The 21,173-nt window shown below is 41.6% G+C and overlaps 1 protein-coding gene across 3 annotated transcripts; it reads left to right on the top strand.

Annotated features, from left to right (window-relative positions):
* Positions 1-1,223: 1,223 nt before the first annotated feature.
* LOC139281463 (leucine-rich single-pass membrane protein 1) lies at positions 1,224-19,537 on the top strand. 3 transcript variants are annotated; one of them, XM_070901627.1, is made up of 6 exons: positions 1,224-1,387; positions 3,446-3,544; positions 4,021-4,171; positions 9,822-9,911; positions 12,439-12,576; positions 18,591-19,537. In XM_070901627.1, the coding sequence occupies exons 3-6, from the start codon at positions 4,021-4,023 to the stop codon at positions 18,755-18,757; spliced, it is 546 nt and encodes a 181-aa protein (XP_070757728.1). In that variant the 5' UTR covers positions 1,224-1,387; positions 3,446-3,544; the 3' UTR covers positions 18,758-19,537. The 3 variants fall into 3 exon arrangements, with proteins under 3 accessions (XP_070757728.1, XP_070757727.1, XP_070757729.1); XM_070901626.1 differs by lacking the exon at positions 3,446-3,544; XM_070901628.1 differs by lacking the exons at positions 1,224-1,387; positions 3,446-3,544 and adding an exon at positions 1,973-2,012.
* The last annotated feature ends 1,636 nt before the right edge of the window (positions 19,538-21,173 follow it).

Below are 21,173 nucleotides of genomic sequence, written 5' to 3'. Positions count from 1 at the left end.
GAGAGCCGGAGCTCGAGCTGCACATCCATCTGTCCACTTTCACTTCTCATGGGTCAGAGAGAGACCCGAACTGCAGCCAAGGAAAAACTACAGTAATACTTCATTCAAATTAATAATTCGCAACAGCGATTCTCCCTGGCCCGATCTTAAAAGGATCCATTCCGTGATTTTTGGCCCCAATGGTGGAAATCCGTACCCAGAATGCGCTACGTACTCGAATATCCCCTTTCCAATTTAGCGTGGAGCCATGGCTGCTCATCTCCACAACTCTTTTACCGAAGAAAATGACTGGTGTTACATCTTTCCTCTCCCGGTATCCAGAGTACGACAGCAGGGGAGATGGTGGCACCAATTGGGACGGTATTAGTAATCTTTGCAGAGGGGTATAAGGATGACTGAGGTGGGGAATTGATGCTGACAACAGGCTCTGAAGATGGTACAGTTCTATTTCACAGCACTGATCTACAGAGACCAGAAGATACCATAACATTTCCACTTTTATCTTTGATTAATTTTTAAGCAGTATCGAATACATGTTGTGTATGTAAGATAACATCTGACTACTATCTGAATTTATGTTTATGCAATGTTGCCTCTATGTTTTTTCTGCACGCGGTCCCTTTAAATTTGCTGCGTAATCGGCTACAATGCAGCTGCGCATGCGCAGTGTCTCTTCCAGCGGCAGGACCTGGGGAACAGCCTGCTTTTGCGCGATTGTTGCGCGACTGTATGGCCACGCGCCTTAGGGGGAACATTGTTGGGCATCCTTCAACAGCTCACCAAAACTTGCCCTCCCGCCCAGATAATTGCCCACCCCTGGTTTAGACAGAGTAGATAGAGAGAAACTGTTCCCATTGGCGGGAGGGTCGAGAACCAGAGGACACAGATTTAAGGTGGTAGGCAAAAGAACCAAGGGCGACACGAGGGGAAACTTTTTTATGCAGCGAGTAGTTAGGATCTGGACTGCACGGCCTGAAAGTGTGGTAGAGGCAGACTCAATCATGGCTTTCTAAAGGGAATTGGATAACTACCTGAAGGAATTTTTTTTGCAGGGCTACGGGGAATGGGCAGTGGATTAGGACTAGCTGAAGTGGCCTTCTGTGTTGTAACCATCCTATGATTCTAGTGGATATTCCCACGTCAGGTTTGATATTTTAAAATTTAGAAACCCGAGTACTTAATGTGGTCAGATCTATATTTGGAGCAACCCGCCTGAATCTCACAGCTGGTCCAGAACAGTCCTGCCTCAGGAAAGGGATTTCAAATAGTATGCTGTTTAAATTAAAATGTTGCCTCAATTTGGTAATTTTCCTGGGGAACGCTGACTAGTAACCCGTTGGTTTGATTTGTGCTTCACAGAATTCCATTAGATTCAAAATAAAGCCTGGTAAGTAGATTTTATTTCTGGTGGCAGTAGCGAGAGTCGTGACTGCTATAATTAAGACGCTGGGTTTTCAACCACCCTTCATGGAGACTGAATAGCAACCTGAGACTTTGGTTCTATAATATTCAATTTAATATAAAGTTGCTCAAAAAAGTTAATTAGTGAAACAAAAGTTTAAATAAGCAATAGTCCTGAAGCATACAGTTTTTTAGGATAGTGATTCTGGAAATTTTAGTTAAATTAGGCCGGGATAATTTATTTGTTTTAAAATAATAAGTACAGTTTTTATTTACTTTCTTCCACTGAGAAGTCCCATCTCACAATTCTCCAAAGCCCCCATATGGATTTATTTCTCATTTTTTTTTAATATCCAATCAAGTAACACTTTCAGCTTTCTCTAATTATAATAGTCAACTTTGTTATTGGTTAATTAAAGCTATCACTGGTGTGGGGTTTCCACTCAGTTCACGAATTGCCTAGACCCATAATAGAAGATGCATCAAATAGAAGAGGATTAAACTTAGCTGTTAACTAAGCTCTAATTTCTGCTGCTGATATCAGCAGAATACATGTGGTGGAACATTTATGGCCTAATTGGAAGTGCTGGAACAGCAGTCATTTTCCCAAGGTATGCAAAGTGTGAATAGTAAGACAAATGACATTTTTGTGTAACTAGTTGATCTCCTGTGGCATTGCATGTGGGGGGTTGAGATCAAGTACAGTCTTTGGGCCAAGCAGGATTAAAGGGTAGAGAGATAATTGGATCATGGTGGGTTTGGGGAAAATGAAAAGGTGTATAATACTGACAGGCATTGCTGAATTAAATGCTTTAGAGCTGCTAGTTTAACAACAGTAGGGTAGGTCTCTTTCAGCCTTGTGTTTAAAATAAATGTAGGCTTGATTTACTTTTTTAAAGTTATCAGTAGGTTACCCTTAAAACCTTAGTGAGAAAAGTGTTTGCTTATTGCTTAGGGAAGGAGAAAAGCTGTCATGTTTTCATAAAATTATCACACCTTTAAGGAAGCGACTAAATTGAGGAACCACTTTTGAAAGCCAACATCCTTATAATTTACTTCAATATTTGTTTTCTATGTCTATTTCTGCTTTAAAAAATATATTGTTGTCTAAATAGTAAGCCTTGATGACATTATCAGGATCCAGGCATAGAAAATTTACTGATTCAAGCAATATGAGGAAATTAGTATTAATTGGTGCCATCATGTGTCACAAGTATAGAAAGGTGCACTGTAAATATCAGCAAGGGGGACTCTAGGTAGCAGATTGGAGGTAAAAGATCAGATGAGTCCTTATAGAGATAAGTAAGATAGAAATATAAAGGCTCAGGAAATGGCAAAGATGTTAAATGGATCCTTTCAAAACTTCCAGATCAAGTAATTTTAGCTCAAATCCATTTTCAGTTATCAGTAAAGCATATGTTCTCACAAAACTTGAGGAACAAAATAAGTACAGGGTACCGAAACCAAATCACCTGTACCCTAGAAACTCAAAGAAAATAGGTTTATGGTGTTTAGAATTTTAGGGTCGATTTCCCGACAGGATGGTCTGAACAAGTAGCAATGCTCACAGAGAGTGCTGGTTGGGAAATTGCAGGCCTGCCGTGCCTGATTTACGATCACTTAATTTAAATATACAGAAAATGCGGGCTTGCAGTTTCCAGTACTCCCTGTGAGCGCTGTCTTCATCAGAAGCAGCTGATTGGAGAATCAGTCCTTGTATAAGTGCCACAGCTGTAGATAAGGGGGAAACCCAGGGCCTTGAATAGGGAAGTGGTGGTGGGGATAGCATGAAATAGGAGAAAAATTATAAAAATAACATTTACAAAAAACTGCAATAACAGTATTATGAAGAAGCATATTTATATTTTTACATTAGAACTTTAAACACATTTGTACAATAGTTAGAAGTTTTTGCTTTTCTACATGTATTTTCAATCCTCCTGTACAGCTGTAGTGGTTAGACTAAAAGCTTTCATTAATGTGCAAAGCCGCAAAATGTTCGTACTAACATTTCCTGGCTTCAACCCTCTTGATTGGCATTCAGGATCTTCCCAGACACCAATCTTTGGGGCCCTGAATAGAGCTACCTACTGATGCTGTTGCAGCTCACATCAGCTAGTGTTAGTCAAGCACACCCCTACAGGTAGGAGAGACCTGATAATGCAAGTCCATCTGAGCTGAAAAATATAAATGAAAATGGGAGGTTTTGTAAAACAATTTGACGTTATTTAAATAGAAGTGGGGTTACTTTTTAAATGAAAATATTCCCTACCATGATTTCCTTCTCCTTATTTTTGATGGAAAATCTATTGAATGTATCTCTTCGTGGGGAACAAAACTGTTCTAATCTGCATTTGTGCTTAAAGTTTACTACTTTTTCATTTCAGTTCAAGATGAATAATCTGCTTACGCCCATATTATTCACATCTTTAATTTTTTTAAGAGACTCCTCTCAAACTTATTTTCACTAATAAGAAGACTGTTTTAACAAGTCATAAGCAATATGCATATGGAAATAATCTAAAAATCACCCCTTTGCATAATAGAATCCTGTGTATCAAGGGTAAACTACTGCAGATTTATAATCTAGATTGTTACAAAACTTCCCTTTTCTGTCAGATGAAAATGCAGAACGGTTTCAAGGATTTAGCCCTTTTTGACTTGGATGGTGACAGCAAACTCTATGTGGTTGATTCGATAAATAACCTGCATAGGGCAAGTACCCGTGAAGACCACCGCGACCCTGAAGATCCCCGTGACCCATTTGCAAGTAAGTATTGCTGCAAAATAACATTTTAACAGTGTTTTCCAACTGTCTGGTGTATGCTCAGTGGTAGCAGTCTCACTTCTGAGTCAGAAGATTGTGGGTTCAAGTCTTACTCCAGAGACTTGAGCACAAAATCTTGGGGGATACTTCATTGTGGTACTGTCAGAGGTGCTGTCTTTCAGATGAGACGTTAAACCGAGGCTATGTGTGCCCTCTCAGGTGGATGTAAAAGATCCCATTGCACTATTCAAAGAAGAACAGGGGAGTTCTCCCTGGTATCCTGGCCAACATTGAGCCCTCAACCAATATCACAAAAACAGATTATCTGGTCATGTATCACATTGCTTTTTGTGGATCCTTGCTGTGCGCAAATTGGCTGCTGTCTTTCTTACATTGACTACACTTCAAAAGTACTTAATTGGCTGTAAAGTGCTTTGGGACATCCTGAAGTTGAGAATGGCGTTATATAAATGCAAGTCTTCAATTTTTTTTGACTATTGGTAGAATTCTTTACAGTTATATACATAATGTATTCTCAGATCCTTCCCTTGTGCTATCGAAGCTGTAGAGAAATGATCCTAAATACGATACATGGAGGCAAAAACTCAGATCTTATGATAAATAATTGAAATTAAAAATGCTTTGACTATTCTATGCTGAGTTAGCTTATCTCAACCAGGGTAGTGGTAAGGGTATACAGCTTGTCTCAGCACCCTTTGTGTGGAGAGTTAAAAAATCAGCCAAAGTTCCCACTCCCAATCATAATTCAGTTATCCATCTGGAAAGCATGTTTGTGTGAACATTAACTGAGAACAGGTTCAGACTCAGTTGCGATGCACAACATAGGCAACTAGCCTGCCGACATTCATTGTTTCAGTTGACATAAAGAATGGCCAGGTGGGCAAGGAACTGGAGGACTGCTGATGCCTGTGCAATCATGCATCAATAAGAATTGGTAACTTCAAGAGGAGAGGAGAGGAAGAGGCAGAAAAACTACAGAAATAAAATAAGCATGATCCAGCTAAATTGGAAGCATCTTATATTACTCTTCACTCATCTTTGATGCCCGAATCCCTTTTAAAGCCATTACTCTCTCTCATCCTGGCCATTACCCCTGGTATGACCCTCATCGTCGCTCCCTGAAGTCCAAGGGGCGCAGACTTGAACGGACTTGCATTTGGAAAGGCAAGGATTAATTAGGGACAGTCAGCACAGATTTGTTAAGGGAAGATCGTTTTTGACTAACCTGATTGAATTTTTTGAGGAGATAACCAAGAGGGTTGATGAGGATAGTGCATACAATGTAGTATATATGGACTTTAGCAAGGCTTTTGATAAGGTTCCACATGGTAGACTGGTCATGAAGGTTAAAGCCCATGGGATACAGGGCAAAGTGGCAAGTTGGATCCAAAATTGGCTTGGAGGTAGGAAGCAAAGGGTAATGATTGATGGATGTTTTTGTGACTGGAAGGATGTTTCCAGTGGGGTTCCGCAGGGCTCAGTACTTTTTGTGGTATATATCAACAATTTAGATTTGAATATAGCGAGTATGATTAAGAAGTTTGCAGACGACACTAAAATTGGCTGTGTGGTTGATAATGAAGAGGAAAGTCATGGGCTGCAGGAGGATATCAATCTACTGGTCAGGTGGGCAGAGCAATGACAAATGGAATTTAATTCAGAGAAGTGTGAGGTGATGCACTTTGGGAGGGCTAATAAGGAAAGGGTATACACATTAGGCGGTAGGCCACTTAATAGTGTAGATGAACAAAGGGGCCTTGGAAAGCTTGTCCACAGATCCCTGAAAGTAGCAGGCCAGGTGGATAAGAAGGCATACGGAATGCTTGCCTTTATTGGCCGAGGCATAGAATATAAGAGCAGGGAGGTTATGCTTAAATTGTATAATACTTTGGTTAGGCCACAGCTGGAGTACTGTGTGCTGTTCTGGTCGCTGTATTATCGGAAGGACGTGATTGCACTAGAGAGGGTGCAGGATGCTGCCTGGAATGGAGAATCTTAGTTATGAGGCTAGCTTGGATAGGCTGGGTTTGTTCTCATTGGAACAGGGGAGATTGAGAGGAGACCTCATTGAGGTGTACAAAATGTTGAGGGGTCTGGACATAGTGGATAGTAAGGGCCTATTTCTATTGGTGGAGGAGTTTATAACGAGGGGGCATAGTTTTAAGGTGGTTGGTGGAAGGTTTAGAGGGGATTTGAGGGGGGGCTTCTTTATGCAGAGAGTTGTGGGGATCTGGAACTCGTTGCCTGGAAGAGTGGTGGATGGAGAAACCCTCACCACTTTTAAGAGATGGTTGGATGGGCACTTAAAGTGCAGTAACCTGCAGGATTACGGACTAGAGCTGGTAATTGGGATTAGACTGGATGACTTTTTGTTGGATGGGGCAGATATAATTGTAAGTACTGCAGGGAATAGAATACGGCTAGCGTGATCTCCTGGATTAGTTTCGATCGCCTGGATGGGTTGGAGAGGAATTTTCCCAGATTTTTTCTCCCTAAATTGGCCTGGGTTTTTATCTGGTTTTTGTTTCTTCCAGGAGATCACATGGCTCCGGTTGGGGTGGAGTGTAGAATGTTTCAGTATAAGGGGTGTCGCAGTTGTGTGGGGCGGACAGGTTGGACTGGGTGCTCTTTGCCATTCTGTCATTGTTCATAGGTTTATATGTAACCTTTAGGGCTGCTGACCAAGGGCCGTATGGCTCTTTGTCAGCCGGCGTGGACACGATGGGCCGAAATGGCCTTCTGCGCTGTAAATTTCTATGTTTCTATGGTGGACAACTGGTTTAGCCATTCACCACCAGATCTGGTTGGAGCACATAAAACTTTATTGGGTACTGCTCTCACCTGCCAAAACTGCTCACTATTCCAGGATCAGTCTGGACTGCAAAAATAATGCTTGGTTTCTTTTCTCTACTGCAAACTGTCTTCTTAAACCCCTCTCCCCTGTCACCTCCAAGAGCAAGTATGAGGAGCTCAAAGATTTCTTTGTCTCTAAGATTGAGGCCATCTGATCTGCTGCCTCTGCCACTTCCCTTCCTTCCCCTAACCCATCGGGCCAAATTTCCTCTAAGTTTCTTCCCTGCCCTAGGCCTGAACTTGTATCTTTTTCCAGTTTCTCTCCGATCTCCCCTCATGACTTCTCTACACTCATCCTGTCCATGAGATCCACTTCCTGCTCCCTCGACCCTATTCTCACTAAACTGCTGGCCACTCAACTTCCTTTCATGCTCCCACATTAGCTGACATTTTTAACGGTTCTCTCTCCTCAGGTAGTGTCCTCCTCTCCTTCAAATCTTCCGTCATCACCTCTCCCCTCAAAAACCCAACCCTTGACCCCTCCGTCCTTGCAAACTACCGGCCTATCTCCGATCTCCAATTCCACTTCAAATTCCTCTAATGTGTTGTCGCCTCCCAAATCCATGCCCATCTTTCCTGGAACTCCATGTTTGGATCCCTCCAATCAGATTTTCGCCTCTGAAACAGCTCTTATTAATGTCACAAATGAGATCCTATGTGACTGTGACAAACGTAGACTATCCCTCCTCGTTCTTCTTGACCTCTCTGCAGTTTTTGACATGGTTGACCACTCCATCCTCCTCCAACACCTCTCCACCGTCGTCCAGCTGGATGGGACTACACTTGCCTCGTTCCATTCTTATCTATCTAATCGTAGTCAGAGAATCACCTGCAATGAGTTCTCTTCCCGCTCCTGCATCGTTACCTCAGGTGTCCCCCAAGGATCTATCCTTGACCCCCCTCCTATTTCTCATCTACATGCTGCCCCTCGGCGACATCATCCAAAAACACAGCATCAGTTTCCACATGTTCGCTGACGATACCCAGCTCTACCTCACCACCACTTCTCTCGACCCCTCCACTGTCTCTAAATTGGCAGACTGCTTGTCTGACATCCAGTACTGGATGAGCAGAAATTTCCTCCAATTAAATATTGGGAAGACTGAAGCCATTGTATTTAGTCCCCGCCACAACTGCGTTCCCTGGTTACCGGCTCCATCCCTCTCATTAGCATCTGTCTGAAGTTGAATCAGACTGTTCGCAACCTTGGTGACACATTTGACATATGAAATGAGCTTCCAACCACATATCTGTGCCATAACTAAGACTGTCTATTTCCCCCTCCATAACATCGCTCATCTCCGCCCCTGTCTGAGCTCATCTGCTGCTGAAACCCTCATCCATGCCTTTGTTACCTCTAGACTTGACTATTCCAACGCACTCCTGGCTGACCTCCCACATTCTACCCTACATAAACTTGAGGTCCTCCAAAACCCGTCTGCCTTTGTCATAACTCGCATCAAGTCCTGTTCACCCTTCATTCCTGTGCTCACTGACCTACATTGGCTCCCGGTTAAGCAACGCCTTGATACAAAAATTCTCATCCTTGTTTTCAAATTCCTCTCCTCCAGCCTTACATCTCCCCTGCGCGTCTCTAATTCCGGCCTCTTGCGCATCTCTGGTTTTAATTGCTCAACCATTGGTAGCCATGCTTTCAGCTGCCTAGGCCCTAAGCAATGGAATTCTTTCTCTAAACCTCTCCACTTCTCTACTGCTCTTTTCTCCTTTAAGGTGCTCCTTAAAACCTACCTCTTTGACCATCTGCCCTAATTTGTCCTTATGTGGCTCACTGTGTTTTATAACACTCCTGTGAAGTGCTTTGGGATGTTTTACTATGTTAAAGACAAGATAAATACAAGTTATTGTTGCTGTTGTTGTTACTCTTGATTGAGTTGATGAAATAGTTGTGCCCTCGCACAAATGATAATAAAGGAACTGCATCTATTTTGTTCAGTGTGTGGTATCCTCCAACACATACAGTTAGAGCCAATCTTATCATCAACCCTTTTATCCCACTCTTGCTGCCGCAATTACTTCCCCTGAGCCTGATGTTATCATTCACAAAGCTGCTGCCACATCCTGCACCAACATAGCAACTAACTAAAGGTGCTGTCACAACTGTCCCTGAAATACTACTCGATATCCCCAGTGGTCCTGCGATCACTTCTCTGTAGAAGCTGCGACTTGCTTACAAATCTTCCATTTCCTCTCCAGAGATACTTTCACTGGTACCATTATCCTCCAGGGACTGTCGCCACTGCACTGCCCAGAGCTGGTGCTACATCTCCTCTTGATATAATTATTTGACAAATAAACAGAACCAGTGTCAAAAGTCTCAGCCAATACAATTCAGTACAATTTCTACAAGTCTTTCTTTGGTCCCACTAACCACCATATACCACATGTCCTTTTCACAATTGTCCCTGACTGTATCATATATACTATGTAATATATATATTTAAAAAAATTGCTGCAAAGCAGCTGAATAGGTCTGTGGCATTGACATATCCAGCAACCATGATGCATAAAATGTTTGCATTCCTTTTAACCTGAAAAATCCTAAAGGAAATGTCATTCCTGACTCCATTCAGCCCCTGCTTAGGAGTTGGCCCAGAGGTGCTATACAGTACATCAGAAGACAACACAGACTATTAATTAATTAGCTTATTCCTTTTAGTAAGCCTTCACACAATGGTTCTCTGGAAATTATTGACGCAGTAGCATTGTAATTTAAACATGTTGACTTCTGGCAAGTTATTGCTGTATAAATCTCTCCTAGATTCAGCAGAATGTGACAGCGTTGCTGAAGAAACGGAAGCACCCACTAAGGAATTATTGAAAGATAATGGGAAGAAAGAACCTGAAGCTGGTATGAAGCACAGAGATTCAGAATGGGCAGAAAGAGTTTAAATAAAAAACAGCTGCAACTTCTAAATATTTGTTGTGGATAGGTCATTGTTTCCGAAAGGATGAAATAATGACCTAAGCAGTTAATCAAATACATTGTTCCAACATACATGCAAATATATGCTATCAATGTGAATTGCCCTCAGTGGTGTATCATTCGTAGTGTAACTCTTCAAACAAAATCATCTTAATGATATCATGCAAGAAATTAAAACTACTCCAATCAGAGTGGTCACAAGATGAAGTTTGTACATTAACTTTATTGTACAAGATATTTAAAAATCTGTCAGTTTAAAAAATTACACTTGTATGTTGTGTGTATTGGATCATTGGTGATACGGAACCTGTAGTGTTCATTAGTAATGAGGATTAATGTGACCCTGGTATATTTTCCAAATGTTATTTGTACTTATCCTCTATGTTTACTTATACTTATTGCTGACCAAGGTGAAAGATTACAGAGATATGAATCAGAGAATTTTCCATTTTGTACCCAGAGGCAGCCTCAAGCACTCCTCAGACAGGTATTGTCTGAGAGTAATGCAGAGCCGTTTGCACAGCCCGATAGCATACCCAATCTGTAGCCTCAGAACTGTATCAGTGAAACTTCTATTTATCAAACTGCTGCATCTTTTAAATATTTATTATAACGCTTATGATGCATTTAAATCTAGCTACAAATAATAAATACACATAAACTAATCAAATATTAAGCATACATAAAATAGGAATTCCAGATAAAGTCAAGCACCTATTTATAGTACATATGAAAAACACTATTATTCAGTGCCAAAGAACCATAGCTAAACTATTTTATTGTGCACAGTGTTTTCATTAATCGGTCAGCTGTCTGATGGTAACTGTAGTCCATAGGAGTAATTTTACAAGAGGGGAAGGTGCCTTACCAGTTCAAGCACATATTGGAAATTCAAATACACACTGCCAAGACCATCGAATGGCTTCAAGATCACAGAAAGTGTGTGCCAAAAAATCTGATATTGGCTTCTGGTGGGCATGAGTCCCTGTTGGCAGTGTAAAATTAATCCCTATGTTTTCATTCCAATTGTAATTCATATTATCTGCCTGCATTTCTTCCCTCATAAAATGCTTCATCTATCTGCTTCCCTTCTGAAATATCCCAAAACATATCATCCTTCCCCTCCTGAAACACTCCATCTCCCTGTCCTCTTTTTCTGCACTGGTTTCATAAGAGAAAAGGAGGTTAATGAGGAACACAATTCAGGTTTTTAAATGGTGAAACTATTTTATTTGAATTGGTATTACTGATTTACAGCATATAAATGCAATAGTGGCAGAACCCAAGCTAGAAAGAACTTCTCCCCCACAGATTACTATCTAAAGCAGTTAATGCGATGTTTTAAAAACAACTGGACTAATATTTGGTTATGAACAGGACTGAAGGTTGGAAGGATACGTATGTACACAAATGTTCAATCAGACTCAGCAGTTCCATTTTTATGGAAACCATGGGAATGTCATCTGTTCTAAAGGACCAGTAAGGGTTGAATGATATAAGCTGTAATGTTAGATTTGTATCCTGGCGTTTTCATTCAATTATATTCAGGGTCAGTGAGAAATATCTGTTTTTTCTTGCCGATTTTACCGATTGTTTAACTCTCTCAGGATTTAAGTATGTTGGGGAGAATCCATGGTGGTGTGAATTGTATTTTGTCTTTTGTAAGAAGAAGAATTATTAATGGGTTAAATGGTCTTCTTTCTCTATGTTTTCTTATGTTCTTCAGAACTGCAAGTGCTTGAATGATAGTTTTAAATATAATTCAGAAGATATGATAGCGGAACACAGGTTTTAGCGTATAAATGAAGACAATGGAGACGAAAATCAGGCAGTGTGCAAAATGATGGCTGATTCATTACTGCCATTTTATACACCCATAACTTCCACTATGGAGACAACAGATTCCTTGGCATTTTACTTAATTGCTAAAACTAATTTGGATGCTAATAAAATATGACAAGAGTGATGTAGCTAGTAATTGGGTGACCTTTTTGGCATACGTTGTACGATTAAAATCCTTTATGATAAATGGTGGTGCCACATGTTGGCAAAATAACATGTTTTGTCATACATAGACAGGCAAACCACAAGTTCACGTCCGTCAGTCCCCACATGTTAATTCCTGACATTTTGTTAGTGGCTGATAAAGGGAGGGGTTGCCTTCCCCACGTGAAGAGGGATAATGAAGGTTAAAGTCATTTCATGTGACTGCTCTACTGGTTGGTTGCTGAACAGCATGAACAGTTATATGGCAATAGGTTTTTTGCCTTCCTTATCAGCCGACCAAGAGCATGGGACACTGGAGATAAAAAAAAAGAGGAAAAATACTATTTTTAAGTGGGGGCGGTGGGGTGGGGGGGGTGCAAAAACACAAACAATTTTGCAATAAGATCATCTTGTTAATTCTCAGTTAATATTTTAATTTCAACAAAATGTGATCTTATTTTTTCAGATCCAGCAACAATTAAATCTATGGAAAATGACCCTCCAGTTTATTTCCAGGAGTGGAAGAAAAAATTATTATTTGCTGCAGTAGTAGTACTTCTGCTGGTGAGCTTTGCACTTGCTGTGCTTGCCATCTTTTTTATTGGTGAGTGTTACAAAGGGTCTGCCGTAGATACCTTATTGGGTTCAGTGGTGTCAGTCGCTCCATTAAGCTCCTCTGGCCTCACAAAAATAAATAAAACGCGTTTCTTTGGCTGGACCGCCACCTGATACTAAGACGAAGTGCCCATGTCGCAAGCTCTGCCCAGTTGAGTTCTGAAATGGCATCAGGGTCCTATTAGTGTCAAACGACCCTGGTTTAAATACCTAAATTAGCTGTGCGCTTGCTTGAGGCAGCCATTGGGACTGCCTATTCCGAGGACACTGGGAAAATGGCGATGGCCACAGCGATGGTTGGAAAGGGGCCGTCAGTTCTTCCCTGTAATTGTCAGAGTGCTATCGCTCCATTTCTGCTGGGTGGAGTCCTCCAAATTCCCCCCCGATCTCATTAGCTTCAGATCTCTCACTTGTTCTTGGCTGCCTCGATCTGTTCTTGCCCTAGGCAAGCTGAGCAGCTGGCCCACTAAGCAATTTGTCATCTCCCTCTTTAAAATTTGGAATAGACTTGATTTAATAAAATGATGTTCTAATGGAAACTGCCTCTGTAAACTTGTCCTGTTGACTGTGGAACAGATTTCTGATCTATCTGTGCCAGATTGCCTGTCATCTGGATTTATTTTTCTGAGTGTTTTTTCCTTGCAGGAAATTGCTCTTAAACTTCCTATTTCACGTTTTAAATGCAATATTTTTGCTTCTAATATTGAATATTAATAATTAAATTTTATTTTCTGCTAGTTTTCTCGATTTTTACATTACAATCATGCTTCGCAGTCCAACATTTCTGCTTCTTACCCTTTTGCTGTTTCAGACAAGCACCTAGGCTTGGCTTCTCACATGCCCAACCTTTTTAACCCAGGTGTAGGCCCAGCCCGTATGTAATCAATATATTTTAATCCAGTTTGGATTGAGTTTGAGTTTACTTTACCAACCCTGCTCCTCCCAATACTGCCGGAGCCCAGCAATCCTGACTATTGCAAGACTTTAGTCCCTCAATGCTCCAAAACCCCTCCTGGAACCCAAAACCCCAATCCCTGGACTTCTCCCCCACTTTCAGATCATTAGACTCGCTCTCTGTGCTTGTCCTAGATTGCATTCATAGAATCATAGATTCATACAATAGTATAGCACAGAAGGATGCCATTTGACCCATCGAGTCTGCACCGGCTCTTTCGAAGAGTAATCCAGTTAGTCCCACTCTCCCGTTCTTTCCCCTTATTGCTGCAATTTTTTCTCCTTCAAGTATTTATCCAATTCCCCTTTGAAGACTACTATTGAATCTGTATCCACTACCCTATCAGGCAGTGCATTCCAAATCCTATCACTTGTGTAAAAAAAGGTTTTTCCTCATGTGACCTCAGGTTATTTTGACAATCACCTTAAATCTGTGCACTCTGGTTACTGACCCTTCAGCCATTAGAAACAGTTTCTCTTTATTTATTCTAGCAAGCCCTTCATGATCTTAAACACCTCTGTCAAATCTCCTCTTAGCCTTCTCTGCTCTAAAAAGAACAACCCGAGCTTCTCCAGTCTATTCATGTAACTGTATTCCTTCATCCCTGGAACCATCCTAGTAAATCTCTTCTATACCCTCTCTGAAGCATTCACGTCCTTCCGAACATGCGATGCCGAGTGTGTGATACAGGTTTAGCTAACTTCCTGGCTTTTGGGGGAGAAATTGGGTGCATTTGCACCTCCCATTAATGCCCCCCGGGGCTGCTAACGGGGTGCAAATAGCTTTGCGACTGGACACGGCACCACTAACGACTCCCGCTAAATTTGGCGGGAGTTTAACGGCAGTGCTACAGCATTGTGCCCCGATCTCTTGCGCCCGGAGATCGTGACGTGATTGCCGTGCGCATCGTCCCGTTAGCACCCCGGCACAAAAATTGGGTTTCGTCCCTTGAGACTGCGCTGGGCGATAATAGCGACAGCTTCAGGGGACGTGTACCTAGTGGTCGACCGCTACTGGGGCAAAAGGTAAAGGGGAGGTGGCCGGCTGCTGCTGAAAAAAACCTCCCGTTTCGCTTAACGCTCCGGTGGCGCTTTGGTCGCGAGGTTGGTGCCGCAATTGCTCAGCCCGGCACACTGCTTGAGTGGCAGGCTGATAGCGTGGCACCCCCGCTTCCCGTGGTCTAGGTAGGTGGGTTCCTCATATGCAGAGTATGCAGCTTGGGCCCTTCTCTTTAAATCAGGGAAGAGTCCCTCATACGCGGCAGAATTCTACGTCTGCCGCAAAGTCTCGCGCCTCGAGAGTGGTACCGCCCACCAATTTCTAGGCCTATTTCTCTGTTTATAAAGCCCAGGATCCCATATGCTTTATTAACTGCTGTATTAACCTATCCTGCCACCTTCAAAGATTTGTGCACAAATGCCCTCACGCCTCTTTGTCCATGCACCCCATTTAAACTTGTACCATTTAGCTTGTATTGTGTCTCCTTATTCTTCTGACCAAAATGTATCACCTCACACTTTTCTGCGTTGAATTTCATCTGCCATGTGTCTGCCCACACCACCGCCCTGTCTGTGTCCTTTTGAAGTTTATTACTATCTTCCTCATTGTTTACTACACTTCCAAGTTTCATGTCATGTTGAAATTTCAAAATTGTGCCCTTACCCCCAAGTCCAAGTCATTAATGTACATCAAAAACAGCAGTGGTCTAGTACTGAATTCTGGGGAACACCACTATATACCTCCCTCCAGTCTGCAAAACAAGCAAACACTACAACTCTCTGTTTTCTATCCATTAGCCAATTTTCTATCCATGGGCTTCAATTTTGCTAACAAGCCTAACATTGGGGTAGTTTATCAAGCGCCTTTTGAAAGTCCATAGACACAACATCAACTGCACTGCCCTCATCTGCCCTCTCTGTTACCTCATCAAAAAACTCAATTTATTCAAACACGATTTGCCCTTAATAAATCCATGCTGGCTCTGCTTTATATCAGTCCATGCTTGTCTAAGTGGCTGTTAATTTTCTCCAGGATGGGGCCCAAGTTTCCCCAGGAGTTACTCTTTTTTTGGAGCAACTTGACTTTTCTGGACTATCTTTGTAGTTGCAATTCTGGCCGTTTAATTTGCGCCAGTGCAAGTGAGTTAGTTAGGTTTTTTTTTTGTTCAGTTTTTTTTTTCCAAAAGGGGAGGGTTCCCAGCCTCTTACCCCTGCTTTAGGTGTTTGGTCAGCAAATACTTGCTCCAAACTAACTTAGGTCAGCGTATGTTGCCACTTCTGTCCGCACAGAAAAACCTTACCTCGAGTTAAGGAATTGGCGCAAGTAACTACATTTAAAACATCACCAAGCACCAAACAGAGCACAAAAAGTAATAAGCAATTAATAACAAATAAAATAGAAGGAACCCTGCACCTAAAGCACCAAAATGAATCAGTAATTAACAAATAAAAAATAGAACTCCTATCTTAGGGAACGCAGCGGGCCACCGATGAGGGAGCGCATTCGGCCAGGGCTGGGGACGGCGTGCTTCGGGCCCCTCCCACACAGCCTGCAGCGTGTACTCACAGATTTGGCCTGCCAGGAACTACTGCACATGCCCGCAGATTCTAGCGCGCATGTGCAGAGGTCCCGGCACTGTTTTCAGCGCCGGGACTTGGCTCCGCCCCAAATCCATTGAGCCACACTGCGCCACGACCGATGAGCGGTTGGGGAGCGGCCAGAATACCGATGTCTTTTTTCGGCGCGCTTGGAGGTGGACAAAAGCGGCGCACCTCGGGTGAGGGCGCCAGAAAAACAGGTTAGGGAAACTCTAGCCCCATTGTTTCTAAAAACACCCTCTCCACCAAATCTGACTGACTGGTCTGTAATTGCCAGGTTTATCTTTCTCCCCTTTCTTGATCAAGGGTGTAACATTTGCAATCCTCCAGTCCTCTGGCACCATCCATATATCTAAGCACAATTGAAAGATTGTGACCAGTACCTCTGCAATTTCTACCCATCTGGGCTGGGTGACTTATCCACTTTAAGTATTGCCAGTCTTTTTAGTACCTCGTTATCTCATCCAGTGTCCTGACAACCTCCTTGTTTACCGTAGCTTTGGCAAAGTCCTCTTCCTTGGTAAAAAACACTGCAAAGTACTCATTTAATACCTCTGCCTCCACCTATAGATCTCCATTTTGGTCGTTAATCAGCCCCACCGCTTCTCTGACAATCCTTTTACTGTTAATATACTTATAGAAGATCTTTGAATTCCCTTTTACGAAGCCTCAATCTATTCTCGTACTGCCTCTTTGCTCCTCTTATTTTCTTTTTCACTTCTCTGTACTTTTTATATTCAGCCTGATTCTCCCTTGTATTATCAAGATGACATCTGTCATATGCCCCTATTTTCTGCTTCATCCTACTCTCTAACTCTTTCATCAGCCAGGGATTTCTGGCTTTAGTAGTACTTCATTGGCTGTAAATTGCTTTGGGGTGTCTGGTGGTCATGAAAAATACTATATAATGCATTTTTTTTCTTTCACTCCCCTCCCCACCCCTCACCCCCGTGGGAATGTACCTAGACTGTACCCCGAACCATCTCCTCTTTAAAGGCCGCCCATTGCTCCATTACATTTCTGGCTACCAGTCTTTCACTCCAATTTACCCGGACCAGATCCCCCCTCAATTCGCTGAAATTAACTCTCCTCCAGTTCTGTATTTTTATTCTAGATTGCTCCTTGTCCTTCTCCACAATTAATCTAAACCTTATGATACTATGACCACTATTCCTGTGACTGTGACATTCTCCACTTGACCCACTTCATTCCCCAGGACTAGATCCAGCAATGCATCCTTCCTTATTGGGCAGGAAACATACTGATCAAGAAAATTCTCAGACACACTTCAGAAGTTCCTCCCCTTCTCTGCTCTTAACTTAATCACTGCCCCATTCAATATTGGGATAAAGTCTCCCATTATAACCACTCTATCGTTCATGCACCTCTCAGTAATTTGCTTGCCAGAACTGTGTTGACCCCTCCAGTGCTCCCAGATTATGGGACACTGTTTCAAAATTCTACTAAATGTTGATACCTCATCTGAATACTATCAGGCCACGGGCATCCTTGCATGTTTCTGGGCTGTCCCCAATGTCCCTGGTAAAATTACTTAACATAACACTGCTGTTCTTATAAACTTCCTGATTTACTACTAGCAATACCACAGGAGATCTGCTAGTAACTACTTAAATGTTTACTGTCATTCTGTTAAAATGACTTGCATGCCATTTAACCAATTCCTAATGTAACAATGTTGTTTATCACTCATCATGTCTGGTGCTGAAACATTTCTCCATTATTGAAGACTTATTTAACGGAATTGTCCAGGGAAATCTCACAGAAATCATATTCATGAGTCTTTCTTTCGGAATCATTGAAAACTTGTGTGTTGGAGATTATCAATTGTGGTGAGCAAGCAGTATTATGTAGATGGTGCAGAATCCGCAATAGGGTATATTGCTCATGTTCTGAAGAAGGAGCTGAATTTGATCGGCTGAATAGTTTGACCTCATTTTGCAATTTCTTTTGTGCTTGTGAACAAATATAATGGCATCTAAATTTAATCTTGTTATGCCTGCTTAATGGACCTAAAAAGGGCACAACAATAACCAATTTAGCAGTGCAGAGGTCCGCGCCTAATCTACACAGTTGTTGGGCGCCACTGCTAAATTGATCGGGATCTTTTTTTTAAAGGTGGCTCTGCCAGCTGACCTGAAATGAGCAAGGGCCTCATTTCAATATTGAAGCAAGGTTCATGCATCCATTTCAGACCTGAACTCCTGCATTTGTTTCCCCTCATCCGAGCGTGCAATGTGAAATTCCTAAAGTACAGACACGTTCATGTTTGCTATCTCCTAAATATAATTTCACCTTAGGTGAGAATTATTTGCAGTAATACATGCATTTTGAGGAACTGACTAGATTTTATGTAACGCACATCAAAGCAATTTAAAATTGCTACATACTTAGAAGAAATACTTAATAACAAAAATACTCTTGTTTATCCAGTGAGAATGGAGAACCAACTTGATTACATTTCAACAAGGGTAGCAGCAGAAGAGAAAAATATCAAAGAAATCAAGATTCTCATGATGGACCATTTCAATTTCTCAAAAGAGCCAAACAACCGTGACGTAGTTGGAATATCTCCCATCTATAACACCCAAGGACCATGATGGGAATAAGAAAGTGATGGAAGGGCATCGTTGATAAGTTTACAGCTAATCTTTTAAAGACACCAATGAAAATTAAAACAACACCACTAAGGTGCCTCAGAACTTAGGTAATATGCTTCAAACAATGTTTGTTTGCATTGTCAGTGGTGGTGCTCGAAGAACGTCAGAGCCCAGCAACACAGTCACTGTGGCATTCTTGAATTTTATACAGAATATGGATACCTACAAGAAACATTTGTGAACAACAAACCCTTTGCAGTAAATGCAACTATACTTGTGAGCCATTGTATTCATTTGCAAATGTTGCACCTAATTAACGAGAACCAACTGAATGATTAGCTTCTGTCACCTCGCAAGAAACTCTGAATTGAATTACAGAATAAGAATCTCCAAAAAGCTTTAATTCGCAATGCTGCATGCAGGAGTTAACATATTGCAGAGAAACTGTCAATCAAAGCTGTTTCAAGGGAGTCTGTCAAAATTTGATTCGATCACTCATTTTTCAATTGCTGAGACAGTGGTGACATACACATTATTGATATGAGCTTGTGCAGTCATTGACATTACTTAAATTGAACTATGTTTGCCTTTCTTTATCGATTTGGAATTATGCGATTGAAAAATTACTGAAAAAGTTTCCACTACTACATTATGTTGCATGATTCTACAGTGACATTTTTGTATTATGCAATTTATTTATGAATTTATCAGTTTGTCAATATATGATTAATCAAATTATTAACTAACTTTGGCATAAAAATGTTCAATATAAAAACACTTCAGACACTACCTAATAGCCTAACTTGTTTTAAAAGTAGCTATTTTTCTGTTAATGAGTAGGCGTGAATCTGCTAATTAAATTTTATGCTCTACAATCTAGAATTTTCTTCTTTACTAATCAGCATGATATAACATGATCCACAAAGATTGATTTCAAGAATGTATTATGGAGATTTCAGTGGGGTAAATTCATTTGAAAGCAATCTTAAGCTGATATAGTGATACTGTCCACATCACTGCCCCCGTCCATGCTTAGTATGGGCAGCCTCACTAAAAACCTTGAAGATATTGTTGCCTCATTTTGAATCTTATTTGAATCCCTTCAGCACTAGGCTTGACCTGGCCCAAGTCACAAATTACATTCTCTGTGACAGTGTCTGTGACCGTGGTGCATAACCCTTCTATCCTTCACAAATACTCAACGGTGTTCAATACTGCAGACCATGCCATTCTCTTCCATTGTCTCTCCTACATTGTCCAGCTCCATGGGATTGGCCTTCCACTGCAACCTGTCTGAATGCAGCCAGTGCATCTCCAGCAATGGCCTCTTAATCTGTCCCTGCACTGTATTCCTTTTGAGTCCTCCAATGATCTATTCATAGCCCATTCCTCTTTCTTAAATACATATTCCCCCTCAGTGACATCATTTGCAGGCATGAAAGCGGTTTCCATGTGTATGCTGATAATAGCCAGTTCAACCTCTCCATCACTTCCAATTACCCCAGAACCACCTCTGTGCTGTTAGACGGCCTGTCTGACATCAAGTTGTAGATAATTCAACATTTCCTTTAAATAAGCAGCAGGTAGACCAAAGCCATTGTTTGTGTCCCACCATAAATCCTTGTCATTAACTCCATCTCCCTCCCTGGCCATTGACTCGGGCTGAACAAGACCTCCAAAATGTAGTGTCCTGTTCAATACAGAGCTGAGTTCCAAACCCATATCCTATCTATCATCAAGACTGCTTAATTTCACCTCTGCATCATTGCCCAGTTGCCCATATCCTGTCTCGCACTGAGTGCCACATGCCCAGCAGTTCTATCCACCCTGACGTAAACTGACTCCCTATCCCATAACACATTACATTTCAAATCCTTGTACTTATCTTCCTTCTAATTCCTCCAGGGCCTTCTGTAACCTTCTCCAGCATTATACTTTCCCCTACATCCCTCAGTCCTCCAACTATGGCGTTTGGGATGCCACTGCTCCCTTCACATTATTAGTGGCACAGCCTTAAGCTGCCTCGGGCCTACTGTCTGTGATTTTCTGTCTAAAATCCTCTACCTCACCACTTCTCTCCTCTCTCCATCTTTAAAAACCTTCTCAAAACCCATTTTGGCCAATCTCCTAACTCTTCCACAATGGCTCAACATACATTCCTTTATGCCTTTTGCCTATTTAACTATTTTCCAAATTGTTTTTTTTTCCCATCGCTGGAGCACCACTGATGTTTTCTACATTAAAGGAGCGATATAAATCCAAGCTGTTTAGATTTTATTTTCTCAAATTGCCTCCCAAGAAAGTCTCTATGGTTATTTAGGAGATAGCGACAGATAGGTTACTCTTAAAAATAAATGTTAGCCTTGTTTCGGTAGCACTTTTGCCTCTGAGTCAGAAGGTTGTGGGTTCAAGCCCC

Source organism: Pristiophorus japonicus, chromosome 15 (genome assembly GCF_044704955.1).
Source record: "Pristiophorus japonicus isolate sPriJap1 chromosome 15, sPriJap1.hap1, whole genome shotgun sequence".
In the NCBI taxonomy this organism is placed as follows: Eukaryota; Metazoa; Chordata; class Chondrichthyes; family Pristiophoridae; genus Pristiophorus; species Pristiophorus japonicus.
This window is presented reverse-complemented; position numbering and strand designations above follow the sequence as displayed.